At 37.2% G+C, this 24516-nt stretch overlaps 1 protein-coding gene across 2 annotated transcripts; it reads left to right on the forward strand.

The window, feature by feature from the left end:
* The first annotated feature begins 2061 nt into the window (after positions 1-2061).
* LOC110030209 (auxin response factor 17-like) lies at positions 2062-24497 on the forward strand. 2 transcript variants are annotated; one of them, XM_020732823.1, is made up of 15 exons: positions 2062-2523; positions 2629-2883; positions 3813-3925; positions 4515-4613; positions 4705-4761; positions 4843-4998; positions 5345-5429; positions 16648-16738; positions 16840-17004; positions 17074-17196; positions 17406-17481; positions 17639-17786; positions 18025-19154; positions 20128-20312; positions 24113-24497. In XM_020732823.1, exons 2-15 carry the CDS (start codon positions 2826-2828, stop codon positions 24309-24311), a joined length of 2685 nt encoding a protein of 894 aa, XP_020588482.1. In that variant the 5' UTR covers positions 2062-2523; positions 2629-2825; the 3' UTR covers positions 24312-24497. The 2 variants fall into 2 exon arrangements, with proteins under 2 accessions (XP_020588482.1, XP_020588473.1); XM_020732814.1 differs by having other exon boundaries at positions 2062-2511.
* The last annotated feature ends 19 nt before the right edge of the window (positions 24498-24516 follow it).

Raw genomic sequence — 24516 nt, forward strand, 5'->3', positions numbered from 1 at the left:
TGGTGGAAAAATAATTTAAAACCATGTTGTATTATATACCAAATGTTCATAATGCACTTACTGATATTATAATATGTTGTGCAACATGATTGTGCTCTTTGAAAAAATGACACTAAAACCATGTTGAACTATATACCAAATGTTCTTGGGCTCTTACACATGTTATAACATACTACAACATGATTATACTCGCAAAAAATGATTTAAAACCATGTTGTAGTATAAACTAAATTGCATAATGCCCTTACCTATCTTATAATATGCCATACAACATTGTTGTACTGGTTAGATAATGATGTAAAATCATGTTGTATTTGAGAGGAAATATTTATAAAGCATTTATTAAAGAACTATGTTGTCAAATCATTCAGTAAAATATTGTTGTGTTTGTGTAAAATACTATAAAAATCATGTTCCACTAAAGAAAAAAATGATTTATAAACTTATTTTGCTTTATACACGTGTGAATTGCTGTAAAAAACATGTTTCACTAAAGAAAAAAATGTTTTATAACAATGTTTTGCTAAACAATAACAAACTGTTAATCAAATGATACTTTTAAAACATAGATTAATGGGTTACGAATGATGCTCAAGTGAAGACCACCTCCAAAATTTCTAGGAGAGTATTGTGCTTGTCTTCCATCTCCACGACTAACTTCATTATTTTTCTTCTTTTATGATTTGAGTAGCAAGACAATATTGAGGTATAAATTATAAACGAAGCTTTCTCTTCCTTTTTCTTCTTTTGCGGCTCCTTTTTTCCTTCTCGAGCTTGGGTGGCATTTAAGAATAAAAATTGTACCATATATATATATATATATAACTCATTGTTCGCAAACAGCTCATGTTCAGTTTGATAAGCAAATGAGCCAAACATGAACAAATTTTTTAGCTCAATATATAAACGAATCAAACACGAAAAGCGATATTTTTAACTAGCTAAACACGAATCGACACGAATCTAGTTGGGCTCGCTCAAGCTCGACTCGTTTACACCCCTAATTTACATATACATCTTTTATATGTAAATTATCAAAATATAAATTTAAACTTTCTTTGATACCATAAACTCTTTTATTATAAATTAGGAAGATTTATATAAACACCACTCAATTCTTTTATATTTACATATATAACACCTAAACATTTATTTACATATCTAACCCCTAAACATTTATTTTTACATATATGCCAAATTTTCGCTGCATCAAAATAATGCATTTCAAATTCTAAAAGCTTAAATAGTGATATTTTTGATAGCATAAATATAAAAAATAAAATTTAAGTGTTAGATACATAAATACACGACCATGAAATTTATCGGTATATACGTAAATGCCCTTATAAATTATTAAAAGATATTGCGTCTTCAAATATTATATATATATATATTAAATATATATATATATATATATAAATATTTGCTTAAATAACAATTTTTTTTTGCAGCTATTTACAAATATATCCAAAAAAAATTAATTCAACATAGATATAGAATAGAATCGTACGCACTTACCAGTCCCTCGGACAGGTTAATGAAAAGGAGAAATGGGGAAGGCAGTCGAAGCTGTCTAGCTTAATATATTATTGCCAAAAATATTAATGAAATTATACTCAATTTAAGTCCATTATTTCATATAAAAACTTTTAATTTGATTTATGCTATAAAATTTTGTCTTTTATTTCATTGTGTTAATTATGAAAAAAAAAATTTACATACATACCACTCAATTCTTATGTATTTACATATTTACGGAGTAGTATTTGTTAGGAGTTGGCGGCCTATAATTAGTGAAATATTTGTGTACGTATGTATTTTGGGTTATATCTGTGTTATATCCTCTGTAATCTTCATCTAACATATATGTAACTAATAAATTTTACACTTCTATTTTCATATATTTATAGATTACAGATAAATTACAGGAAAACGTAGATCTGTAACATCCTACCTACAGACTACCTGGCGTGCCTGCAAATATTTCTCATGTGATTAACTGCACAAAAAAATTGGCCAATTTCCGATTGCCGTCGTGTAATAGCATCGGCCCTTACGCATTAATCGCAGTAGAAAAAGAAACAAATGGAAGGTTAAAGCCGACAGTGGCAAACCCTCTCTCCCCTCCCTCCCTCTCTTTCTCTCTCCTCCTTTCATCTCCTTTTGTGTTCTGAGCTGTAGAGCTGCCATCAAAGTATATGGTTCTTGATCCAAGTCGGGAAGAGCAGTAAAAGAGAGGGGAAAAGAAATTAAAAGGAAGACCACTGTGATATAGCTGATGGGAGCTGCAGCGGACTTCGGCGCACTGTTGATTTCTTTCTTGTTTGTTTGAAATTTTGTTGTCGGTTATGTGTTTTTTCTCTGGAGTGCTTCCAAATTTGTTCGGCTCCGTATAGTTTTTTCATCGTTGTGCTGCTTGGGTTCTGGATGGAAGATCGTCTTCTGGCTCGCACGGTTCGGAAGTAGGAGCTGCGTGTTGCTCGGAGGAAAGCTGGGTTCGGCTGGAAAGGGGTACTAAATTTTGTGAGAGATTTTGGTTGGCTGCTTGGTTTTTTGGTTTTTGTCCGGTTGGATGAATGTTTTTAGGGCTACTGTTTAGCTGATCGTTATGTGCTGATGTTTCTGTAGGAGTTGATTGAAGAGGAAGAGGGAGTGGTTTTGGATTTTGACGTGTTTGGGTGTAGATATGATGGCATTTTTAGCAGGGGAGAGTAAACCCGTTTGTATCAGGTGGAGCGTCTGTGCTAAAGGTTTAAGGAGTTGCTGAGGAAAACGGGCAACTAGGTTTACTTCTTCTGCATCCGTAGTATTCAGCGTCCGTTAAGATGAGGCTTTCGTCATCTTCGTTGTCTTCTTCGGATTTAACCCAACTACCGCAAGAAGGTGAGCTAAGTTAAGTTTTGACGCTTAGACCAGGTCCAAGTTAAAGTGACTGTGTCGTCGCTGACTACGTTGGCGTCATGTTAGCTTGATAGTTTACTTTTATTTGTTTCGTTTTGTTGCATTGTAATATCGATGTATTCAGATTTTAACTTATTGTGATGAATAAAAGAAATTGGAAAAAAAAATGCTGGAATGAGTGGCTAATGCTGCAAACTTAAACCAAAATGATGTCACTGAATCAAACTGCGAGTACGTGAGAGGATGCGTTAAATATTCAGATAACATGGCAGTTTAAGAAAGCTGTAGTTAACTTAAGTGAATGTTGCAGAAACTAAATGGAAGCTTCATAACTGACTTAAAGTTATTCCTTTGTTGCCCCAAGAATTTGGAATTCTGTTGGTAGTGCCTTCCTTTTTGACAATAACAATGTAGGAGTTTCTGAAGATGTCTTCTGTTTTGTAGATTCATTTACAGCCAACTTTCTGAGCCAGGTTAGTCATTAAAAAAAATATTCTTTAAAGTTCATCAACGGTAGTATATGTTTGCCCTAAATACTTTGCAGTTTTTAGTATTGATTGAGTAGTCTATTGAGGAGTAAATTCCGAAATATATTGCATTCCCTGCAGAGTGCCACAAAAAACATATAGAGATTCTCTTACTGGAAAGTTTATGGAAATTCTGATGGTATCAAGTAGTTGGGCCCTTACAAATGAGTTATTTGGGTTCACTTCCATGTTTCTAAGGAGATTGATTAAAATATTTAACCATTTCATATTGCTTTTTTTGTTATCTTATTTTTAATTGGTTCTTAGTTGATATAAGAGTTGTTCATTTAAATGTTGTTTTCTTAACTTGATGTAGGAATAGTTTCCATTGAGCTTTCTTGCAACTTACTCGGTTCCTAATTGCTCCTAAAACAACCCCTGCAGGTGAACAAAGGTGTTTGAACTCTGAGCTGTGGCATGCATGTGCTGGTCCTCTTGTTTCGTTGCCCTTGGTAGGAACTCGTGTGGTGTATTTTCCACAAGGCCATAGTGAGCAGGTCTGTTGGACTGGAGTCCATAACTTTAAGTACCAAAGGATTGAGGAATGTTTCCAGCTGTATATCGCAGAGTTTTTTCAGATTATTTTTTAATTTATTACATAACCAAGAATACATTTATTTTGTTACCTAAAAGAGAGGGAATTCTTGCTTATCTGATCTTTATGCTACTTGCTTTGTTATGGTACAGTCCTACAACTAGTTCCATTGATGGATATTTTGTGATTTATAATGATCTCCCACCTTTTCCTACGAGCTATGTACTAACTGCAAGTATTTTAGTCTTATCTAGCGGGACCAGCATAATAATGATTGTTCTGAAATTGGCACATGTCGTCTGTTGGCATTTCCTCAGCATGAAGTTGTAGATATAGCTCATTTCTTGTTGCATATTTAGACAATTTGGAGATTTGACTACCTGTTTCTGTTTTCTTAATTAATATTTACTGTGCTAGTTTATTATTCTGAAAGTAGGCGACCAGGAATCTGAAGTATGTTTTGTTGAAAAATCTTTGTATCATCATTAAGCAGGTAGAATTTGTGATTCTCTAAATCTATTAATTTGAAGTTATCACCTGAATTTGATCAGGTAGCTGCATCCACAAACAAGGAGATTGATTCCCATATTCCAAATTATCCATCTCTGCCTCCTCAGTTAATTTGCCAACTCCATGATGTTACAATGCATGTAAGAATCCCTATATCATTTCCTACCTGATCATCTTATCTGGCCTTATGGACTTTCTAACGTTCAATATTTTCTGAGATTCATTATTCAGGCTGATGTTGAGACTGATGAGGTCTATGCTCAAATGACTTTGCAACCACTTAATCCGGTAATTTATATTTATTTTGTAATTACAAATTATGAGATATTTCGTTAATCATGTTATAATTTTACATCTTAATGATTGTAGCAAGAGCAAAAAGATCCATATCTCCCTGCTGAATTGGGTGCAGCAAGCAAACAGCCAACCAACTATTTCTGTAAAACACTGACTGCAAGTGACACCAGCACTCATGGAGGATTTTCTGTTCCACGTCGAGCAGCTGAAAAAGTCTTTCCTCCATTGGTAGTTTTTTCTGCATTAATGTTTTCAGGGACATTACATACACACCACTCAATTCCTATGTATTTACATATCTAACTCCTAAACTTCAATTTTTCATACATTTCACATTCCCTTCGCATGAAAATGTGTATTTTATATTTTAAAAGTTAAAATGGTAGTATTTTTTATGATATAAAAAATTTGTGCGGTATAAATGTATAAAATAAAGTTTAGGTGATATTTGTAAATGCATAGAAATTAGGTGGTATGTATGTAAAACCCCATGTTTTTAAACTGTCTAATAAACCTTCGCTGAGTCTGCCATATTTATGGATTTGCCTTTATTTTTGCTTCATTGTTTTGGTAGGACTTTTCTCTGCAGCCTCCTGCACAAGAACTGATTGCTAGAGATCTGCATGGAAATGAGTGGAAATTTCGTCACATCTTTCGAGGTGAGCGTTGAAAAGTTAGGAAACTGATATGACATGCCTCAAAGACTGCTTTTTAGTTCAGTTTCTTTGGGTTCCTCACCAGTTAGAATATATGTTATCCTGTTAGAAATTCTCATCAGCAATTAGTATTTGTAATTATAATTTTTAATCATGGGACTATTTTTAAATTAAAAGAATTGAATGAGGGGATTGCAGGTTGAAATTTAGCCGAAGAGTAGGCTGCTTTATAGCTTATTTTTGTGACGAGATATACATCTAAAGCACTAGGTATACAAATTACATGAATGTCGCCTCAAGGCATTTGAGAATATTAGTTTACAACGATATTGGACGGGCAAAAAATATGTTGGTGCACAAACACAAGTGGTTAATCATCACCCATGGGCTTAAGTTTTTTTTTTAATTATTATTGTTATTTTTTATTTTGTTTTGAAAATGGGATTTGATCAGTGGTGATATATCAAACGTAACTTTGACTTCACTTTAGTTTACACTTCCTAACAAGTAGCAGATCGGGTGTTATTGTTAGGTTCAATTGTGTTTCATGTGATTTGGGGCTTCTATGGGGTTTTTGGTGCTTTTTTACTTTGATTTATCAATGCTTAACTGTGGGTGACATTCATGTCAACTTTATTGACATGAGAAAGCTTTCATTTGAGGGGGAGTGATGATTGATATGGAGAGCTCTCATCTGAGTGTCATTTATTAATTTTGAGATTTTTCCCCTTAAATTATGGATTGTACTGTTGTATTTTAGCTACATAATTTAGAACTAATTTCTAGGTAATTAGATCTGTGATTCTTCCATTGTTAGTTTTCTGTTTTTTTTTTTTTTTATAAGTTTACTTTTTTTGCCTTACATTATTAATTGGTTGAAGGGGTTCTATTTTGATTGATGAGATATGAAATCTAATCCTTAGCTCTCAGTTGGTATCAGAGACTTCTCTAAAATAGGAGGAGAAGTTGCATATGCTCCCCCCTGGAAATTTTTTGTCATCATCACATAGCTGAAAGCTTCAAGATAAATTGCTAAATCGGATGCCGGCCAGTTTTATATTACAACTCCATCTTTGCCATTTAAAATGGTAACTTATTGGAAGGGTTCAAGGTTGTTGAGGACATCACCCTGCCGATAGTCCACCTGTGGGTGGACATATTTTAATTGCTATCTTTCCTAGCGGTTCCCGCTACAACATAAGGGAGGCCCGTAAATTGCTAAAGTAGACATGCCCCTTCTAATCAAGATAATAGAGAGTGTTTACTGATCGCTGCTTTGGAACATTGCTCATCATTGCCGCTAAGGAAAAATATGTGAAAAATCAATTTATGTGATTTTTCGGTTTGAGTGTTTTCAACGCAATGATCATCTTTACAGAATCAAATTAGGATGTTTGGTTACAATTATTGGAGAGTTATACTCCTGAATGGAAAAACTCTTCTACATCCAAGGTAACAAGTCATCTGCTAAGTTAGATAATTAGTGCGAATCATGGCAGAAGGTAAAGAGTTGGCTATTAAAGTCTGTAATTTATAAATTATGAAGCATTTTTTATGCTTTCCCACTGTCACCCAAGAAACTTGGAATGCTCTAAAAAATTCCTTCTATGATTGATAGAGAGTTTGCTGCAATTTTTTACTAATTTAACATATTGTAAGGAAGTCATGAAATATTTTGTTAATTTTTCAGCATGCTGACTGCTCATATTGAGCTGCTATGGGTGCCCGTCCTTCTTTTTGGTTAGCCCGTCCTTCTTTTTGGTTTGTATGGGAACCTCGAACAAGTTCGTGGAGAGATTTTGTGTGAAGATTTAATTCCTGAGAGACTGCATGACATGAAACCTTAAAGGGTGAATTTGACAATCCTGGTGTCACAGCAATGGTGGTTTGATGCTGTTCAACCCAAAATTGGCAGAACCAAACCTAGGACTACCAATTAAAGACCACCATGAGTGTTGATAAGTCTACTTTTAAGTAAATCCATTGGCAACGATTTATTGCTTTGAACTAGAGGGATATTCGGAATGGTAGGATTGTATTCATGATTCATGGAAGAATAATTCCAAGATGATATTAATTGCTATTGTCGAAGCAAAGATGATGGATGATAATTTTGAAAAGGCCTCAACATTTATAATTATTTTGAATAATGTTGGGGTAGTTTTTAACTTAATACTACATGAATGATTGATTATGGTGCTATAGATCATATGACTTGTGATTATTGATAGGTCTTTTCTTTTCAACCAACCTCACAATAATTTGTCTTCATTGTTATTCATAGCACAACCCCAATTATTGAGGAAGGATTATTAACCCTTGTCGTTTATTTGAATTTATACTTTATTTTAATTATTTTATCTTTAGATTATGACTTCTTGTTTGCTTCTCAAACCATAGCAATTTAAACTAAGATTTTTGCAAATAGGAAGATGATTGCTCGTGATATTTAGTAAGGTAATTTTTATTATTTGAACTTGTTATCAGAAAATTATACAAGCCTTCTGATACTGAAGTTAACCCTAAAGATAATCAAACACGAATATTTTTGTTGAAATTTAAAAGAAATCACAACAAATGCTCATAGATCTGAATATAAAATAACATGAATGTAAATGAGATCCTAGGGCGAGGGCGAATGTGATGAACCCTGGCTGGATAATAGGTGTAGGGTTGGTTTGAGAGGCTACGACAGTGGATAGGTGGAGGGCAAGGGGGATGCAACAACACACAGATGCTGGAAGGGGTTGGCAGTAGAGGAGTCTGTAGGTGCGGTTGGCGGCAATAAGGATGGGTGCAGGAGGGCTAGTGAAAATGGGTTTACGTGCAGGGAAGGTTGGCGCCAACACAGAGGTGTAGGGTTGGTTTGAGAGGCTACGATAGTGGATAGGTGGAGCGCAAGGGGGATGCAACAACACACAGATGCTGGAAGGGGTTGGCAGTAGAGGAGGAGTCTGTAGGTGCGGTTGGCGGTAGTAAGGATGGGTGCAGGAGGGCTAGTGACAATGGGTTTAGGTGCAGGGAAGGTTGGCATTAACACAGAGAGAGCCAAAAGTGGTATGTGGAAATCCGATGGGGTGTTGTCAGGATATCAACCACAGAAGCAACACAGGTGAGGCGTTGGGAAGAGGCCAACAAGCTGGGAAGAGGGAGTATGGAGAGGGATTGAGGATAACCACCACTCAGAGCATGATACAGCCGGAGAACCACCTATCCTTGGATATGACCCTAAAAAGAGAGGAAATTGTCGACAACTAGAAAATTGAAATCAGAAAAAGCAAAACTAAATCCTTAACAACAAGCAACATATATTTATAATATGACAATAAGTAGGGGGAAAAGGGTGGCAGTTCCCACCCAATAGATAGCCAATCAGTCATGCCTACTTGCTGGCCCGACACATACTTGCTGAACTGATCGGTTATGCCCAAGCCCCGCATCAGTTTCTCAGGTTTGGGGTAGTTTCGACTCCTTACGTCGAAGCCTTTGAGTCCTCGTAGTACGGTGCCAAGTCCGGACATTGAACGTAACGAAAACACTAGTCACCTGATAGGTTGATCTTATAGGCATTGACATTCAACTTCCAAAGTATTTTGAAAGGTTCGTCTGTTATGGGCTTATGTTTTTAGAATGCAAATCTCTCTTTCTTCAGTCAGATCTACACTAGGCTTCCTTGAAAAGTCATATTTTTCCTTGTATTTTTTGCTTGTGCTTCATACTTGGGATTCTGTTTAGATCTCCTTTCCAACCTCGTGTAGTTTCTAAATCCCATGCACCCGTTCTTTAGCATCCTTTAATGTCGACATGAGTGGTACCAATTCAAATAGAGTGAGTAGTACATGATCTTTAATGGGGTTTGTCCGGCGGTATGACTTAGGGATCTATTATATGCAAACTCAGCCTGAACTAGAATCAGATCGCACTGCTTACTCTTCCCCACGAATATCTCAAAAAGTTCCCCAGACTCCTATTGACTACCCCATTTTACCTTTCGTCTGTAGGTGAGCTGTTGAACTGAATTGAAGCTTAGTGCCTAGCTTCCCCCACATACTCCTCCAGAAGTGACTTAGAAAGTTGACATCTCTGTTGGATGTGATGTTAGGGTATCCCGTGTAGTCTCACCACCTCCCTGAACTACAAATTGGAGACATGCTGTGCATGCAACGTCTCTTGGCAAGGTACGTAATGTGTCAACTTTGAGAATCGATCCATCACAACTATCACAGAATCTTTGTTCCACTGTGTCCTCTGGAGACACACGATAAAGTCTATATGCTAACTTCCACCTACGGTGCTTTTGGTACTGGTAATAGGGTGTAAGAAGTATTCTCTTACATTTCTTTTTGGCTTCTTATATGCTTCTGACGCGCTACTCCACATTTCTCACTATTCAGGGCTAAAAGAAGTGTTCTCTCATGTGTGTGAGAGCCTTGTCCCTGCCATAATGCCCTACAAGTTCTCCATCGTGACTTTTCTAAACAATGGAGTCCCTCAACAAACATCTAGGAATGCACGACTTGTTCTAGTAGAACAAGACCCATCAGCTTTGTAGTACCGCCCGGTAGGCTTCTTTTGACATTGCTTTCAGATTTTTCCAAATCCTTATTTGCCTTGTACAACTCCTTCACTATCTCAAGGCCGACGACTCTAGCCTGCATCACAATGATCACAACTGATGAAGGCTCAGTGCGTTTGTTATGCACTTCCGACTCCCCGCCTTGTGCTTAACCATGAACTGAAATGACGCCAAGTATTCCAACCAAGATACATGTTGAACCTTCAATTTATTCTTGTTATTTAGGATTTTCAAGGCTTTGTGTTCTGTGAACAAGGTGAAATTGCTCATTAGTGGGTAATGGCTCCAATGCTCAAGAGTTTTCACAATAACATAGACCTTGAACAGCTGATTGAAATATGATAATTCCAAAACTAGGGCCTGGGTCACCTCTTTCAATGTGTCTAAATTGTTCTAAGTTGCATTTGTCCACTGGAATTTCTCTCCTTTCAACAGCTATGTTAGGGGAGCGGTGATGGTATTGAAGCTTTAGATGAATTGCCTGCAAAATGACAATAATCCCATAAACCATCTCAGCTCGGTGATGACTGCAGTGCGGTCCAGCTAATAGTGACTTCGATCATTGTAGAATCCATCTGAATGTCTATACTAAACACGATATAACCCAAAAAGTATACATGAGTTGTCATAAAGTGACATTTCGTTGGATGGGCATCTAGCTTTTCTGCTTGCAACACCTCAAATGCCATCCTCAATTATTGTAAGTGCTCCTCTTTGGATCAACTGCATACCAAAATATCGCCAAAGCAGAATACCACAAATTTTCCAATGTGGGCCCAAAACATGATACATCAACCTCATGACTTTGTTGGGCTCATTAGACAATCTAAAGGACATAATTATTCACTCGTATAATCCATCTCGTGTCTTGAAAGCGGTTTTCCACTCGTCTCCTGGCCTCATCCGGATTTTGTAATACCAACTGCGCAAGTCGATCTTGGAAAAGAGAATGGCTCTGTACAATTGATCTAAGAGATCATCTAAGTGAAGTATGGGGAACTGGTACTTGATAGTAATCTTTTGATGACCCTACTGTCAATGCATATCCGCCATGAGCCGTTCTTCTTGGGTACCATCGGGGTAGGGACAACAAACATGCTGATACTCTCTCTGACCAGCCCTCTTGTGATGAAATCATGTACTTGTCGCTGCAACTTCTCGTACTTTGAAGGTCTCAAACTATAGGCATACATGTTTGGTAAACATTAATCTAGGTATGAGATCTATGGCATGCTGAATGTCTCATTGACGACAATCCCTCTGGAAGACTTTTGGTCATAACATCCTAGTAGTCACATAGCAGTGGTATCGGTGCTAGTATCTCACTCTCTTCCATAGTTTCTTCTAGTACGACCAAGACATCGCTACTGGAGCATCCCAAACTGACTCCATGAAGATGGCCCTCGAGGTTAGCGTCTCCTCTGTGTCGTCTACACTTCTCACATCCTTGACGGGCAATTGCACAACACGTTTCGATCCTTTTTAAATGCGTAAGTATTCTGGAAGCTATCATGTTGAAACTTGCGGTCGAATTGTCAAGGCCTCCCCAATAGAATATGACACACATCTTTCAAAACTATGTCGCATCACACTTGTTCCCGTAACTAATCTCCAATTGAGAATTCAACCAAGCAATGCTAATCTATGTGTGCCTCGTTTCCTCTCTTTAACTAGGTAAGGGAATATGGCTGAGGATCTTTCTGTGTGGCCAACACCAATTTCTTTACCATCAATGTGGATATTATATTTTCACATCTCCCACCGTCGATAATCAGACTAAAAACTTACACTTGGTGCTAAAGATAGTGCCTTAGCCATGGTTAATCTCTCTCTGGCTTCATCTACAAGATTTTCTATATGACTAAAATCTCTCCATCGTCGTCCTAGAGCCGAAGTTTTTCCTCTTGATTATCCTCTGATTCCTCTTCCCTCCGCTTCCTCGACAACGCTCTGCTTTGTGAATGAAACAACTCGACAAGTGGGACAGCTAAAGGCGGTGTCCTGTTAGAAGTTATGAGGTGTAAATTTATTTCCTTGTATTGGAGTTATTTTCTTTCATTTTATGTTTTATGTTCTTTCCTATTTTATGTTTTATGTTGTTTTCTTTATCTCCAAGTAATTAATATGAATTGATTAATTAGAGATATATGTGTTTCTTTCTTTTTATTTTTTTTATTGTATTTCTTATTTTAGGATTTATGAAGAGTTTTATACTCCCCTTTTATATCAATAATATTATTCCGAATTATTATGAATTTAACATTGTATCAGAGCCAAATTTCCTATCTTAGTCGTCGGTGCTTCTTCCAGATTCGCTAGACTCCCTTCTTGTCATCCTCCTTGCGGGGAGGCACGCTCTTCTCTTGCCTCAGCTACCGAGACCGAGATTGTCCCTTGAAATGGTGACTTCTGCTTCTTCTCTGGTAGCAATCAACACCAATTAACTTCCCAAATTGTCGCAAGCCCATCTAGAGTCTTTAGCCAGCAGGCCCTCGCTGCAGGAACCCGTTGTTGGAGTCAACCACTGCGGACTACAATCCTTCTCTATTCCCAAATCCCGCTTTCACGTGAAAGTGAATCTGCAGGGAACTTCCTGCGAGTCTGTGAAAGCATCTCTCGGAAACTTCCTGCAGACTCGTGAATCTCCCAACATATTCAACGTGGCTTCCCTGCAGCTTCCTCATGAGAATACTTGAAGGAAAATTCCTGCAACTGGCCCAACCTTTCCACCAGCTGGCTAAATTTCCTTCCAGTAGTTTTCCTCCCTATAACTCTCTCTCGTGGAGATTTTCCCAACAGTTTGCTTCCCAGCAGCTCTTTTCTCCCGTGGAGATCTTTCCAATAGGTTTTCTCCCGTTTGGTTTTTCTTATGTGGAGAAAAATTGTAGGTTTTCTCCTGTGGAGATTCCTGAAGTCAGATCTATCCCCTCCTCCCACTGTCAGCTCTTCCTCCCGCGTCCTTTCCCGTCGTCAGAACTACATTCTGCAGATTTATCAGCCACCAAAACCTTCTCCTGTGACCGGAAAAAAAAATCATCTCCTTCTTGCAGGCTTCCTTAATTGAGACGCATCTTCCTGCGGTCTTTCCACTGCGCATCTAGATCTCCTTCTTGTTAGTGCTGGAATTTCCTATAAGCAGCCGGAACTTTTATCGACAGTCCCCATCCTCTGCAGACCCTCCTCAGCTACTCATCATGGATGAAACAACATCAGGTCTTGATGCAAGGGCAGCTGTCATTGTCATGAGAATGGTAAGAAACAGTGTCAACACATGAAGAATTGTTGTTTGTACCATCCACCAGCCAAGCATTGACATATTTGAGTCCTTTGATGATTTACTTTTACTGAAAAAAGGGGGCCAAGTAATTTTTTATGGACCGTTGGGCGAGAATTCTCAGAAGCTAGTAGAATATTTTGAGAAAATTTTCTGAGTACATAAAATCGATGATGGAGCCAACCGAGGTGTGGATGCTGGAAACAAGTTCTGCCTCCGCAGAAGGAAAACTAAAAATCGATCTTGAGAGACAAATTTTCTCCACTGCACAAGCAAAATGCAGCATTGGCTGGAGAGCTTAGCAAACCATTACCGGGTGCATCTGATCATTCCTTCTCAACTGAATGTTTGCAATCCAGTTATGACCAATTCAAAAATCTGTGTATGGAAGTACTGGTCAATATATTGGAGGTGTTCGGAGTACAATCAAGCAAGACTTGGCATGGTCTTTGTGAGCGCACTAGTGCTAGGCTCAATTTATTAGAAAATTGGCCTGCGCAGGGATAATTCAAAAGAGCTAATGTCCGTCATCGGAGCAATGTTCTTTCTGTAGAATTTATGAGCTTTGCTAGTTGCTTTACAGTACAGTCATGCTCTACTGATTCCTTCGCACATTTTCCTGCAGCAAACCCTCCTCCGAAATCTCTCTTATAGTAGACCCTCTCCTAGAGCTTTTTCACTGTGAACTAAATACCCTTGGGGTTGATTATCAAGTACGGGACAAAGACTTCACAAAGAATTTCGCCTATTATTTTATGTTTTCAAATCCAAGTTGAACATGATTTACAACCATGTTTCAACTTGAGGGAGAGTGTTAGAAGTTATATTAACAATTAATTTATTATTGTTACAAGTTACAAGGATTAAACTTTTTTCCTTAGATTTAAGTTATTTCCTTTTTTATTTATGCTTTATGTTGTTTCCTTTATCTGAAGTAATTAAAATGAATTGATTAATTAGAGATATATGTGTTATATCTTTTCTTGTTATTTCTTTTTTTTATTGTCTTCCCTATTATAGGATTCATTAAGGGTTATTTATGTCCTGTTTCAAATCAATAATATTATTCTATATTATTCTGAATTCAACTATAATATAGAGAGAGAGAGAGAGAGAGAGAGAGAGAGAGAGAGGAGAAAACACAATAAAATGGGAGAGCTTGGATTTTGTTGTTTGCGAGTGAAGAAGGCGTGAGGCTCGCTCAGGTTGGGTTCACGAGTAAGGCAGGGATCAAGGCATTGCGATGAAATTTGGAGAAAAGCTAGGGTATTGGTCTGCTCTGGCTATCGCGTCAAACACAAATGGCTGGGTTAAGCGAGGGTTTGTGCTAGCAGAGAAACAGGATTTGAACAAGAAAGGGGCGGGCAACCAGGTTGGGTTCTGCAAGCGAAAGGAGAAAGTAGAATTTTGAAGGTTATTGTACGCTGAGATATTGTCGTTGGCGGCAAAGTGAAGTTGCTCGTCTCCTGGAAAAAGAACTTTTCAGCTTTTTTGCGTCAGACAAGCACAGGGAAATTGCTGGAGGGCTGCAATCAAAAAGAATTTCCAGAAATTTTTGCTGCAGCTATCCCGCCTCTGCCTTCTCATTGGCATCTGCATGGACAAACTTAGGCACCAGTGTCCAATTCTTGCTTTTTGCGTGAAGGACAAACATACAGGTCTGAACAGGAGCTTCTAAGGTCTCTATATGCCACTATCTCTTTGTTTCTAGTCGCACTAATTCCAATCGCGGCTATATGAGAGGAATGGAGGCTATGTGGTTTTCGTCTTCGAACAGAGAAGCTTTGGCTTTGGTCGTTTAATGGTTTGTGCGTGGTGGAGAGTTGAGCTGCTGGGTTGATCGCAAGAGAAAAGGCTGCGGTGTTGAATGGGGAATTCAAAGGTCTACACACACCGCAATTGAGTCATTGCTTTTCTCTCTAGTTCTAGTCGCGACTATATTGCAAGAGGATTAACTCTGGCTTTGCTATTCACTGGGACAGGGACCAAGTGGAGTTCGAACAGAGAGAAGTAAAATATGAGAAGAGGGTTTTTCTATTTTCTGTTTCGTGCCTTTCGAACCTCAACAAAGAAATTTGGCTATCTCGTGAGAGAGAATGGAGCGGGATCAGTTTTAAAAACTGAACGTGAAAGAGGCGGGAGCAGAGTTTTAACTTAATTTTATTTATTTATTTATTTATTTTTAATGGTCAACATATTAAATCAACCTTGGTTGTATATACTGTTGGGGGATTGAAATTGCATAAATAGATTCAAGAAATCCGAAGCAATGTGGATATACAACACCCTAAGTGGCTTACGTGATACTGTCGTCTTTTGTAATTGTTTGATGGACGAGTAAATGATTCAAGTGTGATGTCAAATTATCCGTGAATAGGGCCTGAGTTGATTGTTAGATGACTTCTTAGTCCTATCATTTTTCGAATTGCAAGATGGCTTAGACGGGCTGCTGTGCACCTCAGGCAAATTGATGAGCTATTGATGCCACATCTCCAGCTCAGGCTGAGCTGGCCTTAACTTGGAACTGGCCTGAGTTGATCCATGAACCATTTTGACGCGTTTTGATCTTACTGACTGGTTTTTGCTTGCCACAGTACAAGAGATGGGCACCTTTTTTTTTTCTGTTTATGAGATTAAATTACAATATTCTTTTGGTGCTCTATTAAGAAAAATATTTTTAGTATTAAGGATTTGCCCTTTACAGCGTCTATAGATTCAAGAATGAAGGTTGCTAATAACTTTGCTTGTGAAGCCATGCAACAAATTACCTTTTCAAGTTACAGCAAACCATTTACTATTTTATTTATTTGCAGTCATTTTATAATATATAGTAGTTCTGTATTGAATGAAATAAAGTCGCCTCTACTAGATGTATAAATCTTGGAATGGAGAAGTGCAAGCATAGCGGGTATGGATTCCCAACACTTGCTGTTAGCACAAATCAAAATTACTATGTGGTTAAGTTATGAAGAGTAACAGTTGGGATTCATTCCTAATGAAGCCTTCTAATATGCTTTTGCCTAATATTTTGAAATTCAGAAGAATAAAAGCCTACAAATTTAAGAATTATTTTCTTACCTTGAATTGAATGAATTTCCTATAGCATAATGCCTTGAAAACTATTGAGATATTAAATTAATAATTCAAAAAGGAGAAAGATGAAGCATCAAATCCTTCCCCAGCCCGGGGAGTTACATGCATTGGGTATGCCTATTATGATCCTGAAAGATAAAGTTAATTAGTTTTGTCAAGTCTAATGCTTATGGGTTTCTTTCTGAATCTGCTAATGCACCGAAGAAAGCAATTATTAAAGATGCCCTAGCTTGTTGAATAGATTGAATCAATAACTTTTACCACCTTTTTTAATGCAGGCCAGCCAAAGAGACATCTCCTCACAACTGGATGGAGTGTCTTCGTAAGTGCAAAGAGACTTGTTACAGGAGATTCTGTCCTTTTTATCTGGTAATAATATCCACCTAACATATTTTACTCTAATTTATTTCCTATTGGTTTTCTGACCTATTCATTCCCATCTGCTTATACTGATTTATTTTGCCCATCAGGAATGAAAACAATCAGCTTCTTCTTGGCATCAGGCGTGCCAATCGCCCACAAACAGTAATGCCTTCATCAGTTATTTCAAGTGATAGCATGCACATAGGTCTTCTTGCTGCAGCTGCTCACGCTGCTGCTACCAATAGTCGGTTTACTATATTTTATAACCCAAGGTATAAAATAGTTCATTGATATTAATTTAACTTATATTTTCCAGAGGATATACATCATCTTTCTTTCAGGGCATGCCCATCTGAGTTTGTTATACCACTAGCAAAGTATATTAAAGCAGTCTATCATACTCGTGTTTCGGTGGGTATGAGATTTAGAATGCTCTTTGAGACTGAAGAGTCAAGTGTGCGAAGGTATGGCGGAGATAAATTCCTTTTTTATTATAGTCCAACATGCTTGATTGCGTATGAAAACAAAGCTTCATGTTCGTATGAAAACAAAGCTTCATGCATGTTTTTTTTTTTTTCCTTCTGCTTTAAAATGCGCTCCTGTCATTTACTTGACATGTAGCTTAACACACTGAAGGGTTCATATTGTATCACAGTTTTTTACTTTCTTTCAGATACATGGGCACAATCACCGGCATAAGCGATCTGAATCCAGTGCACTGGCCAAGTTCTCATTGGCGTTCTGTCAAGGTAGAATATGTTTCTCTTCCTCGTTAGAAATATATGGCATATAATAAGTAAATTCAATCTTCATCTCTCAATCTTGCATCAGATGCTGTAATTCAGTTGCTGTTGATTTTGACATACCTTAGTGTTATGATTTTTAAACATGTCTAATTGGATGTAGGTTGGCTGGGATGAATCAACTGCTGCTGAGAGACAACCAAGGGTATCCCTTTGGGAAATTGAACCTCTAACTACATTTCCAATGTATCCCTCTCCTTTCTCTCTCAGGCTTAAGCGTCCATGGCCTCCTGGGCTTCCCCCTCTTTATGGTGTGATTTATTCATGCACTTTCTTTTTTATACTTAGATTGCAATTTACAGCTACATTTCTCAACTTTCCTCTTCCTAATTCCTAACTTGTAGACATGGCAACTTATAGTAGCCATCATTGATATTTGCCATATTCAGGTTGTAGAATTCCTTGTTAATGTTTGAATAACATTTTTATAAAATTTTTGTTTTTTTTTTTTTTTTTTTTTTTTTTTTTTTTTTTTTTTTTTGCATTTAGGCGGAAACATTGGTGATTTGGGACTGAATTCTGCTCTGGCATGGCTTCGAGATAGTGGGAACCTGGGGGTGCAACCATTGAATTTTCAGGGAATCGGAGTTTCGCCTTATAATAATTCATCACTTGGACTGAAGCCTGATATTTACCAGGCTACGACTGTAGAGGCTATTCAAGATATGAGGCCCATTGAGCCCTTGAAACAGGTTCCTACCAGCATTCAGTTTCAGCATACTCCGAGCATCATTAACAGACCCAACAATTTACAATCAAATCAAGCTCTGCAGCAGCCTCAGTCACAACAACCTTTTGTTCAAAATTCTCAAGAAAACCATGGCCACAACCATACCCCATCAGGCTTTTTTCACCAGCAAGTGCAGCAATGCCAATCATTTGGTGATCAACAGCAGCAGTTAAAACAAATCCAACAGAATCCTCACGTCCAGAGGCAGCAACAGCAACAGCAGAAACAATTTTATGATCAGCTAATTTCTGGTATTATGCTGGGCCAGACGATGCAGCCATCAGTATCTCAATCCCAGTCTCCAACATTACAAAAAATTTCTTCAATTTCACAACCTCCGAGCTTTCCTGATTCCAACGGCAACTATGTCTCCACATCTGTGACATCATCACTGAACGGTTTCTTGCAGCCATTTTCATACGAAGAATCATCAAACCTTCTTAGTTCCCCGATGACTAGCCCATGGTTGTCTAAACAAACTGCACTTGACCCATTACTGCCATCAGGAGTTCAATGTGTTCTGCCGCAGGTGGACCAGTTTAGTTCTCTTTTTCCTGATATTTCGCGAGATACTACGATGCTAGCACCATTTCCAGGTAGAGAATGCTCCAATAACCATGGTGTAGATCCCCAACACCTCCTTTTTGGTGCAAATTTGGAACTTTCACCACTATTGGTGCAGAATGGAGTGCCTGGACTTAGGAGTATAGGATGTGAGTCTAATACAGCTAGAGTGTCCCATGCTGCAACTAACTTTTTGAGCACAAATGAAGTGGATTTCCAACTAAATCAAGCACTTACCAGTTCTGGTGGGTTAGAGGAGTCAGGACTTTTGCACTCTCCGGATAACAATGGCCAGGAGATTTCACAAAATGGAACCTATGTGAAGGTGAAGTACTCCCCGATGTTTTGTTTTGTCCACTTATCCTTCTTCCATTGTGCTTCTTGATGTGAAGCTGGATCTTTTTATTGCATCCATTAATTATCTGATGCTTTTAACGTTTATTGATTTCTAGTACCTGCACATTTACATGGTTTATGCAAATATAGCCATTTCAATGTGATAGGCTTTATTATATTACTATTTTCAGTAAAATAATCACCATTTTCTGTCAACTTATGTTTTTTTCGTTTTATGTAAGAATGTAACGCTTTTCTGAGGGAATTAAAGCTTTCTATTTGTATCCATGGTACAGTAACAATTGATTTACGATTGAGGAGTTGAGAAGGGTACAGTAACGATTGAGGATGTTTGTCAGAGAGACCTTGTAATCTCTCTCTCTTAGTTTGTATCACACCTTTAGCCTCTTGTATTGCGGTTTATCCCCAAATGTAAAATTGACAATCTGAATTGAAAAAAGTATACAAAATGCTTAGGCGTTCTCAAATCTTACACACAAATCTTGGTAGTTTTATTTCAACGGTTTGCAGCACAACAGTACAATACTGTCATTTATAATCACTGAGATGAGAAATATGTGCTGAGGTACTTATTTTCTTAACAAGAAGTTGCTTCAATAATTTGTTATGTACTTTCAATTTTTTTGTTTTTCAGCCATCTAAATTCTTGATAAAAAATTCTTTTCAGAGGGAAAAATTGCATTTTTTTTTGGTACCTTAGTCTAAAGTTTCCGATTCTTGGTTGCTAACGCATTCTGCAATTTGGGTTGGTAGTCTTAGAAAACAATCAAATCTGCAAGCTAGAAAGAGATTCACTGCTCCTATTATGTTTGTTGATATTCCTTAAACTTGTTGGAATGCACTTTCTTTAAAAAATTTGGTCAATTCAAAGTGCTATATCTTCCTTTTTTGTTATAAATTATTCAAATTTCTTGCAATAATTAGTCGTGTTTGTATTGTAGGTTTATAAATCAGGCACCTTTGGAAGGTCACTGGATATCACCAGATACAATAGCTACCCTGAGCTACGAAGTGAGCTTGGGCGCCTTTTTGGGCTTGATTTGGAGGACCCTTTGAGATCAGGCTGGCAGCTTGTATTTGTCGACAGGGAGAATGATGTTCTTCTTGTCGGCGATGATCCCTGGCCGTAAGTTCTTACTGTAGTTTGAAATTCCTTTCCAAGCTTATTTGTTTATTCATTGCTTTTTTCTAAACATAGTTTCACCAAAAGGAAATTATCATGTTGTGTAAATTATAGTTGGGGCCATAAGCTTCTTTTAGTTTTACTTGTGCTCGTTGGTGAGATATTATAAAAGAATGTTATTAAAGAGAAGAAAATGTATAGAAAATAAAAGGCTCGTGATTAGTAAAATACATGATTTTATAAGGGGCAAGGTTAATAATTATTAGTCCATATTATTAGTAGATATGATAATATATAGGTGATTGATATTGTTATCTTGGATCTATTGTACAGTTGATTATGGATATAAAATAGTTGAACTTTTTAATGTTGAAGTTAGATGTGCCTCGGGAGTTCTGATAATGTAATATTATGGTGATTTAAACAAGTTCTAAACTTGCATTTTTTGTTGATTATATTGTATAGATTTGTGTTTTTGTAGTAAACAATTTTCTAATAGTTAAATTGATTATTTTGGTTGTCAATTTGTATATGGTTTAATATATATTATAATATATTTTCTCATTATTTATATTATATTTATGTAGATATGAATGTATGTTGTTTGTTCATGTTTGGGTTACACTATAATAACAAAAAGTTAGACCATCACAATTAATGACTTTCGAAGGTGGTGAAGTTGGAGCATGAACTCGACCTTGAATTGGCCACTTTCCCACATATCTTACTTTTTAATTCTTACTTGTAAACATGAAATCCAGACCGTGGCAACATTGAGTACATTTAGATGGATGCGAGACAAAACTAGAAAATATATTTCTTACCGGTATGTTGATCCCTAGTTGAAGGCAATTTTATCTTTTGAACGCCTTAGTCTTTTATTATTATTGTTGTTAGGTATAAATAGTCTTATTTCGTTTAGGGATGGGTTTATGAATGAGATTGGGTTATGTGTCTTATGTTTAGGGTTTAGGAGAGATTTTCTATCTCTTGAATTATAAGAATTGGGAGAGATTGCTACCTCTCGAATTGTAGATGTTTATCTTTATATTCATATGTTTTATTGTTTTGATTTGATGTTATTGAAGAAAAATATTAATTTGCCCTAATTTTTTGGAAAATCTTGTTTATTTTTGCTTATGATCGTATAATTGGTATCAGAGCTCAAGATACTAGGAATCATATTGATAGAAGAGAGGATCAATCATGCAGCTTAATTTGACCTGAAACTTCCTTCTTTTTCCTCCTACTGATTGTGCGACACTTCTTTCTGATTGAACTTCGTCAGCCAGCCAAGCCAACGATGTGGTTTAAGGGTATACAAATTTTGCCTTTGTGATTGAAAATTTGTTGGGAGTATTGGCAGCCAAGAAGATAGAAAATTTGGAGAAGAATTGGAGGAAGAAACGGGGCAACTTAAATCTTATATGAAGGAAATGTTTACGCCGTTGATTATAGATTTGAGAGCTAGGAGGAGATGACGAGGAAGCTGGAAGCTTATTGAGATGCAATATAAGACCCCATTGGAGGTTCAGTTTGCAGACCTTTTCCAAAGGTTGACCAGAGATAAATCAAAAGGGAAGGAGATCAGATGAGAGAAAAATGAGGAGGAAAAAAACTACATTCGAGAATATCCTCTTAGGGCTTCGATTGGCGGTGGTTTAGAGATTTCGGTCGAAACATGGAAAAGAGATTATGCAAGAGGTATGTAGGATCACAAAGAAGAAAAGAAAGAAGCGGTGAGGGGATTTGACTATGTTCTAAGGAGAGAGTTTTGCACTTGATAGATGGGGTGAAACAACGAAGAGAGAGGAAGTTAGGATGAAGATGTTAGGGTTAGGAAGTTGAAGATATTGATCTTCGAGGGGAAGACACACTCGAGGTGTATCAGGCTGAGCGATATTTTGCGGTGAATTGGCTAGTTGTGGAGAAGAAACTCATGGTGGTATGCTTATGTTTGGAGAGGAAAGTTCAAGTCTGGTTTAAGTGGAGGGTGGCTAGATACTAGATCCGTTCGTGGGAGGAATATAAGGATTGATTGTTTGAACGTTTCCGAGTCATTTAAGAAGTAGATTTACACGAATACTTTTATGCCTTCTCTCAGGATATGATTATCATGGAATATAGGGAGAGATTCGAGCTATTGAGATTTTTGAAGCAGGTGTGCAGAGGAATCTCAAGAAGGGCCTAAAACTCATCATACGGGCAACACTTAGACTCTTGAGACCGAGGGAGTTGAGGGAGACGATGATGCTAGCCCAAATGGTGGAGGACAAAAACCAGAAGAAGAAGGCTAGTTGGAGCAACACAGATGGAGTGTCGTACCAAACTGCTACCACCACGACAATACCAAAAACTCAAATAGTGAAAGTCCAGAGGGATGATGCATGGGACAGGAATATTGGGTCACAACCGAGAGCGACACAAGCGCCTTACAGAGACAGATTTTGTACAAGAGTGCCAAGAGATCCCCTTTGACTAGGAAAATCAGAATAAAAATGATAGAACTCCCTACTCATTATTCGAAGGTGAATCATAAAACACTAAAAGTTGTGGTATTTTATGGACCTCACATAGGTCACATCCCTCATGACATCGGCTTGAGTGATCCAAAACATATAAGAAAAGATCGGTGTAGTCGCTCATTGGGATATATCTATCCGAATTATGTTTTCGGTGTGATGAGAAGTTTACCTCAGGACACCGTTGCAAGGATCGAAAATTACAAGTTCTTATGGGGCATGACAAGGAGCAGAGGATGAAGAAATAGAGACATTTGTGCTAGAGCAAGTGGAAAATTCTCACTTCTTTCCACCTTGAGGACAATGTCGTTTGTGGGTGGGGGAGTGTTGTTCATTGGTGCCTAGCCTAAGGGCAATTTTTTGTCTTTTGTACGCCTAGAAATAATTTAGTCTTGTTGTATATAAATAGGCTTATTGTGTTTAGGATTATATTTGTGCATGAAATTGAGTTGCGAGTCTTAGATTTTGGAATTTGGAGAGATTTCCTACCTATCAAATCGCAGGAATTGGGAAACATTGCCTCTCGAATTGTAGGTGCTTATCTTTTATATTTGTGTTGTATTGTTTTGATTTGATGTTATTAAAGAACAATATTGATTTGCCCTATTTTTTCTGGAAAATTGTTCTGATTCTGCCTCGAATCGAATAACTTACTTCATATGTACAAACTGACTGAGTGTGACAAAAATGAGAGTAATTATATGCATGTGTCAAAACTAGAAAGGGTCAACTGAATGATGATATCAAAGGAATGATGGCAGTAATATCTATTGAGAGCATATAGTTAAAGCAAAATTTGAATATTCACAGTGAAAATAAAAGAGGAAAATATATATATATATATATATATATATATATATATATATATACATATATATATATATATGTCGTTCAATTAGAAGTAATGAGGTTGACTTGCTTGACAAGCATAAAATAGGTTTAACACTTCAAGCAATCCTCAACTTGGACCACTTCTGTTTGTGTTGACTGGCTAGGAAAAAAATAAAGTACGATTTTACCTGCATCCCACTTTGCCTATGATTAAAAAGGTGTATTTCACTTTTTTAAACTTAAAATGGTGGCATTTTTAATGTGATATCTGTAAAATTTGGGTGGTATAAATGTAAAAAAGCAAAATTTAGGTGATCAATGTGAATGCATAGGAATTGTGTGGTATGTATGCAAATGCCCCTAAAATAAAATAAAAAGAGGGGCTCCAATCTCGCTTGTTTAAAATTGCATGCTCATCTTTAACCAGGTTTGTTTGGATTGTTTTCTCAGGGAGTTTGTGAACAATGTGTGGTGCATCAAGATACTCTCCCTACAGGAAGTGCAGCAAATGTCAAAGCAAGGTGTTAACCTCATAAACTCTGCGCCGCTGAGAAGGCTTTCTACTGGAAGCTGCGACAACTACATTGCTCAGCAAGAATCTAGAAATCTGAGCTCCGAGATAATGCCCGTGGGCTCTCTGGACTATTGAGCCTTGCTATTTCTCTTTAAACCTTTGTTGTGTTTTCATTATCCTCTGTGTTTATGAGGCGAGGCTGAAGACATCGTAAGTTATGTTTGTGTATCTCCAATAACTGTATTGTATCTTCAGAAGACTCCCCTTTTGTATACTTTTAAGACTTGATTTATCTAATTTACTTATGGTAACTGTCTTTAATCCATTGCTTCTATTTTGG

This window comes from Phalaenopsis equestris, unplaced genomic scaffold (assembly GCF_001263595.1).
Source record: "Phalaenopsis equestris unplaced genomic scaffold, ASM126359v1 Scaffold000002, whole genome shotgun sequence".
Classification (NCBI taxonomy): Eukaryota; Viridiplantae; Streptophyta; class Magnoliopsida; order Asparagales; family Orchidaceae; genus Phalaenopsis; species Phalaenopsis equestris.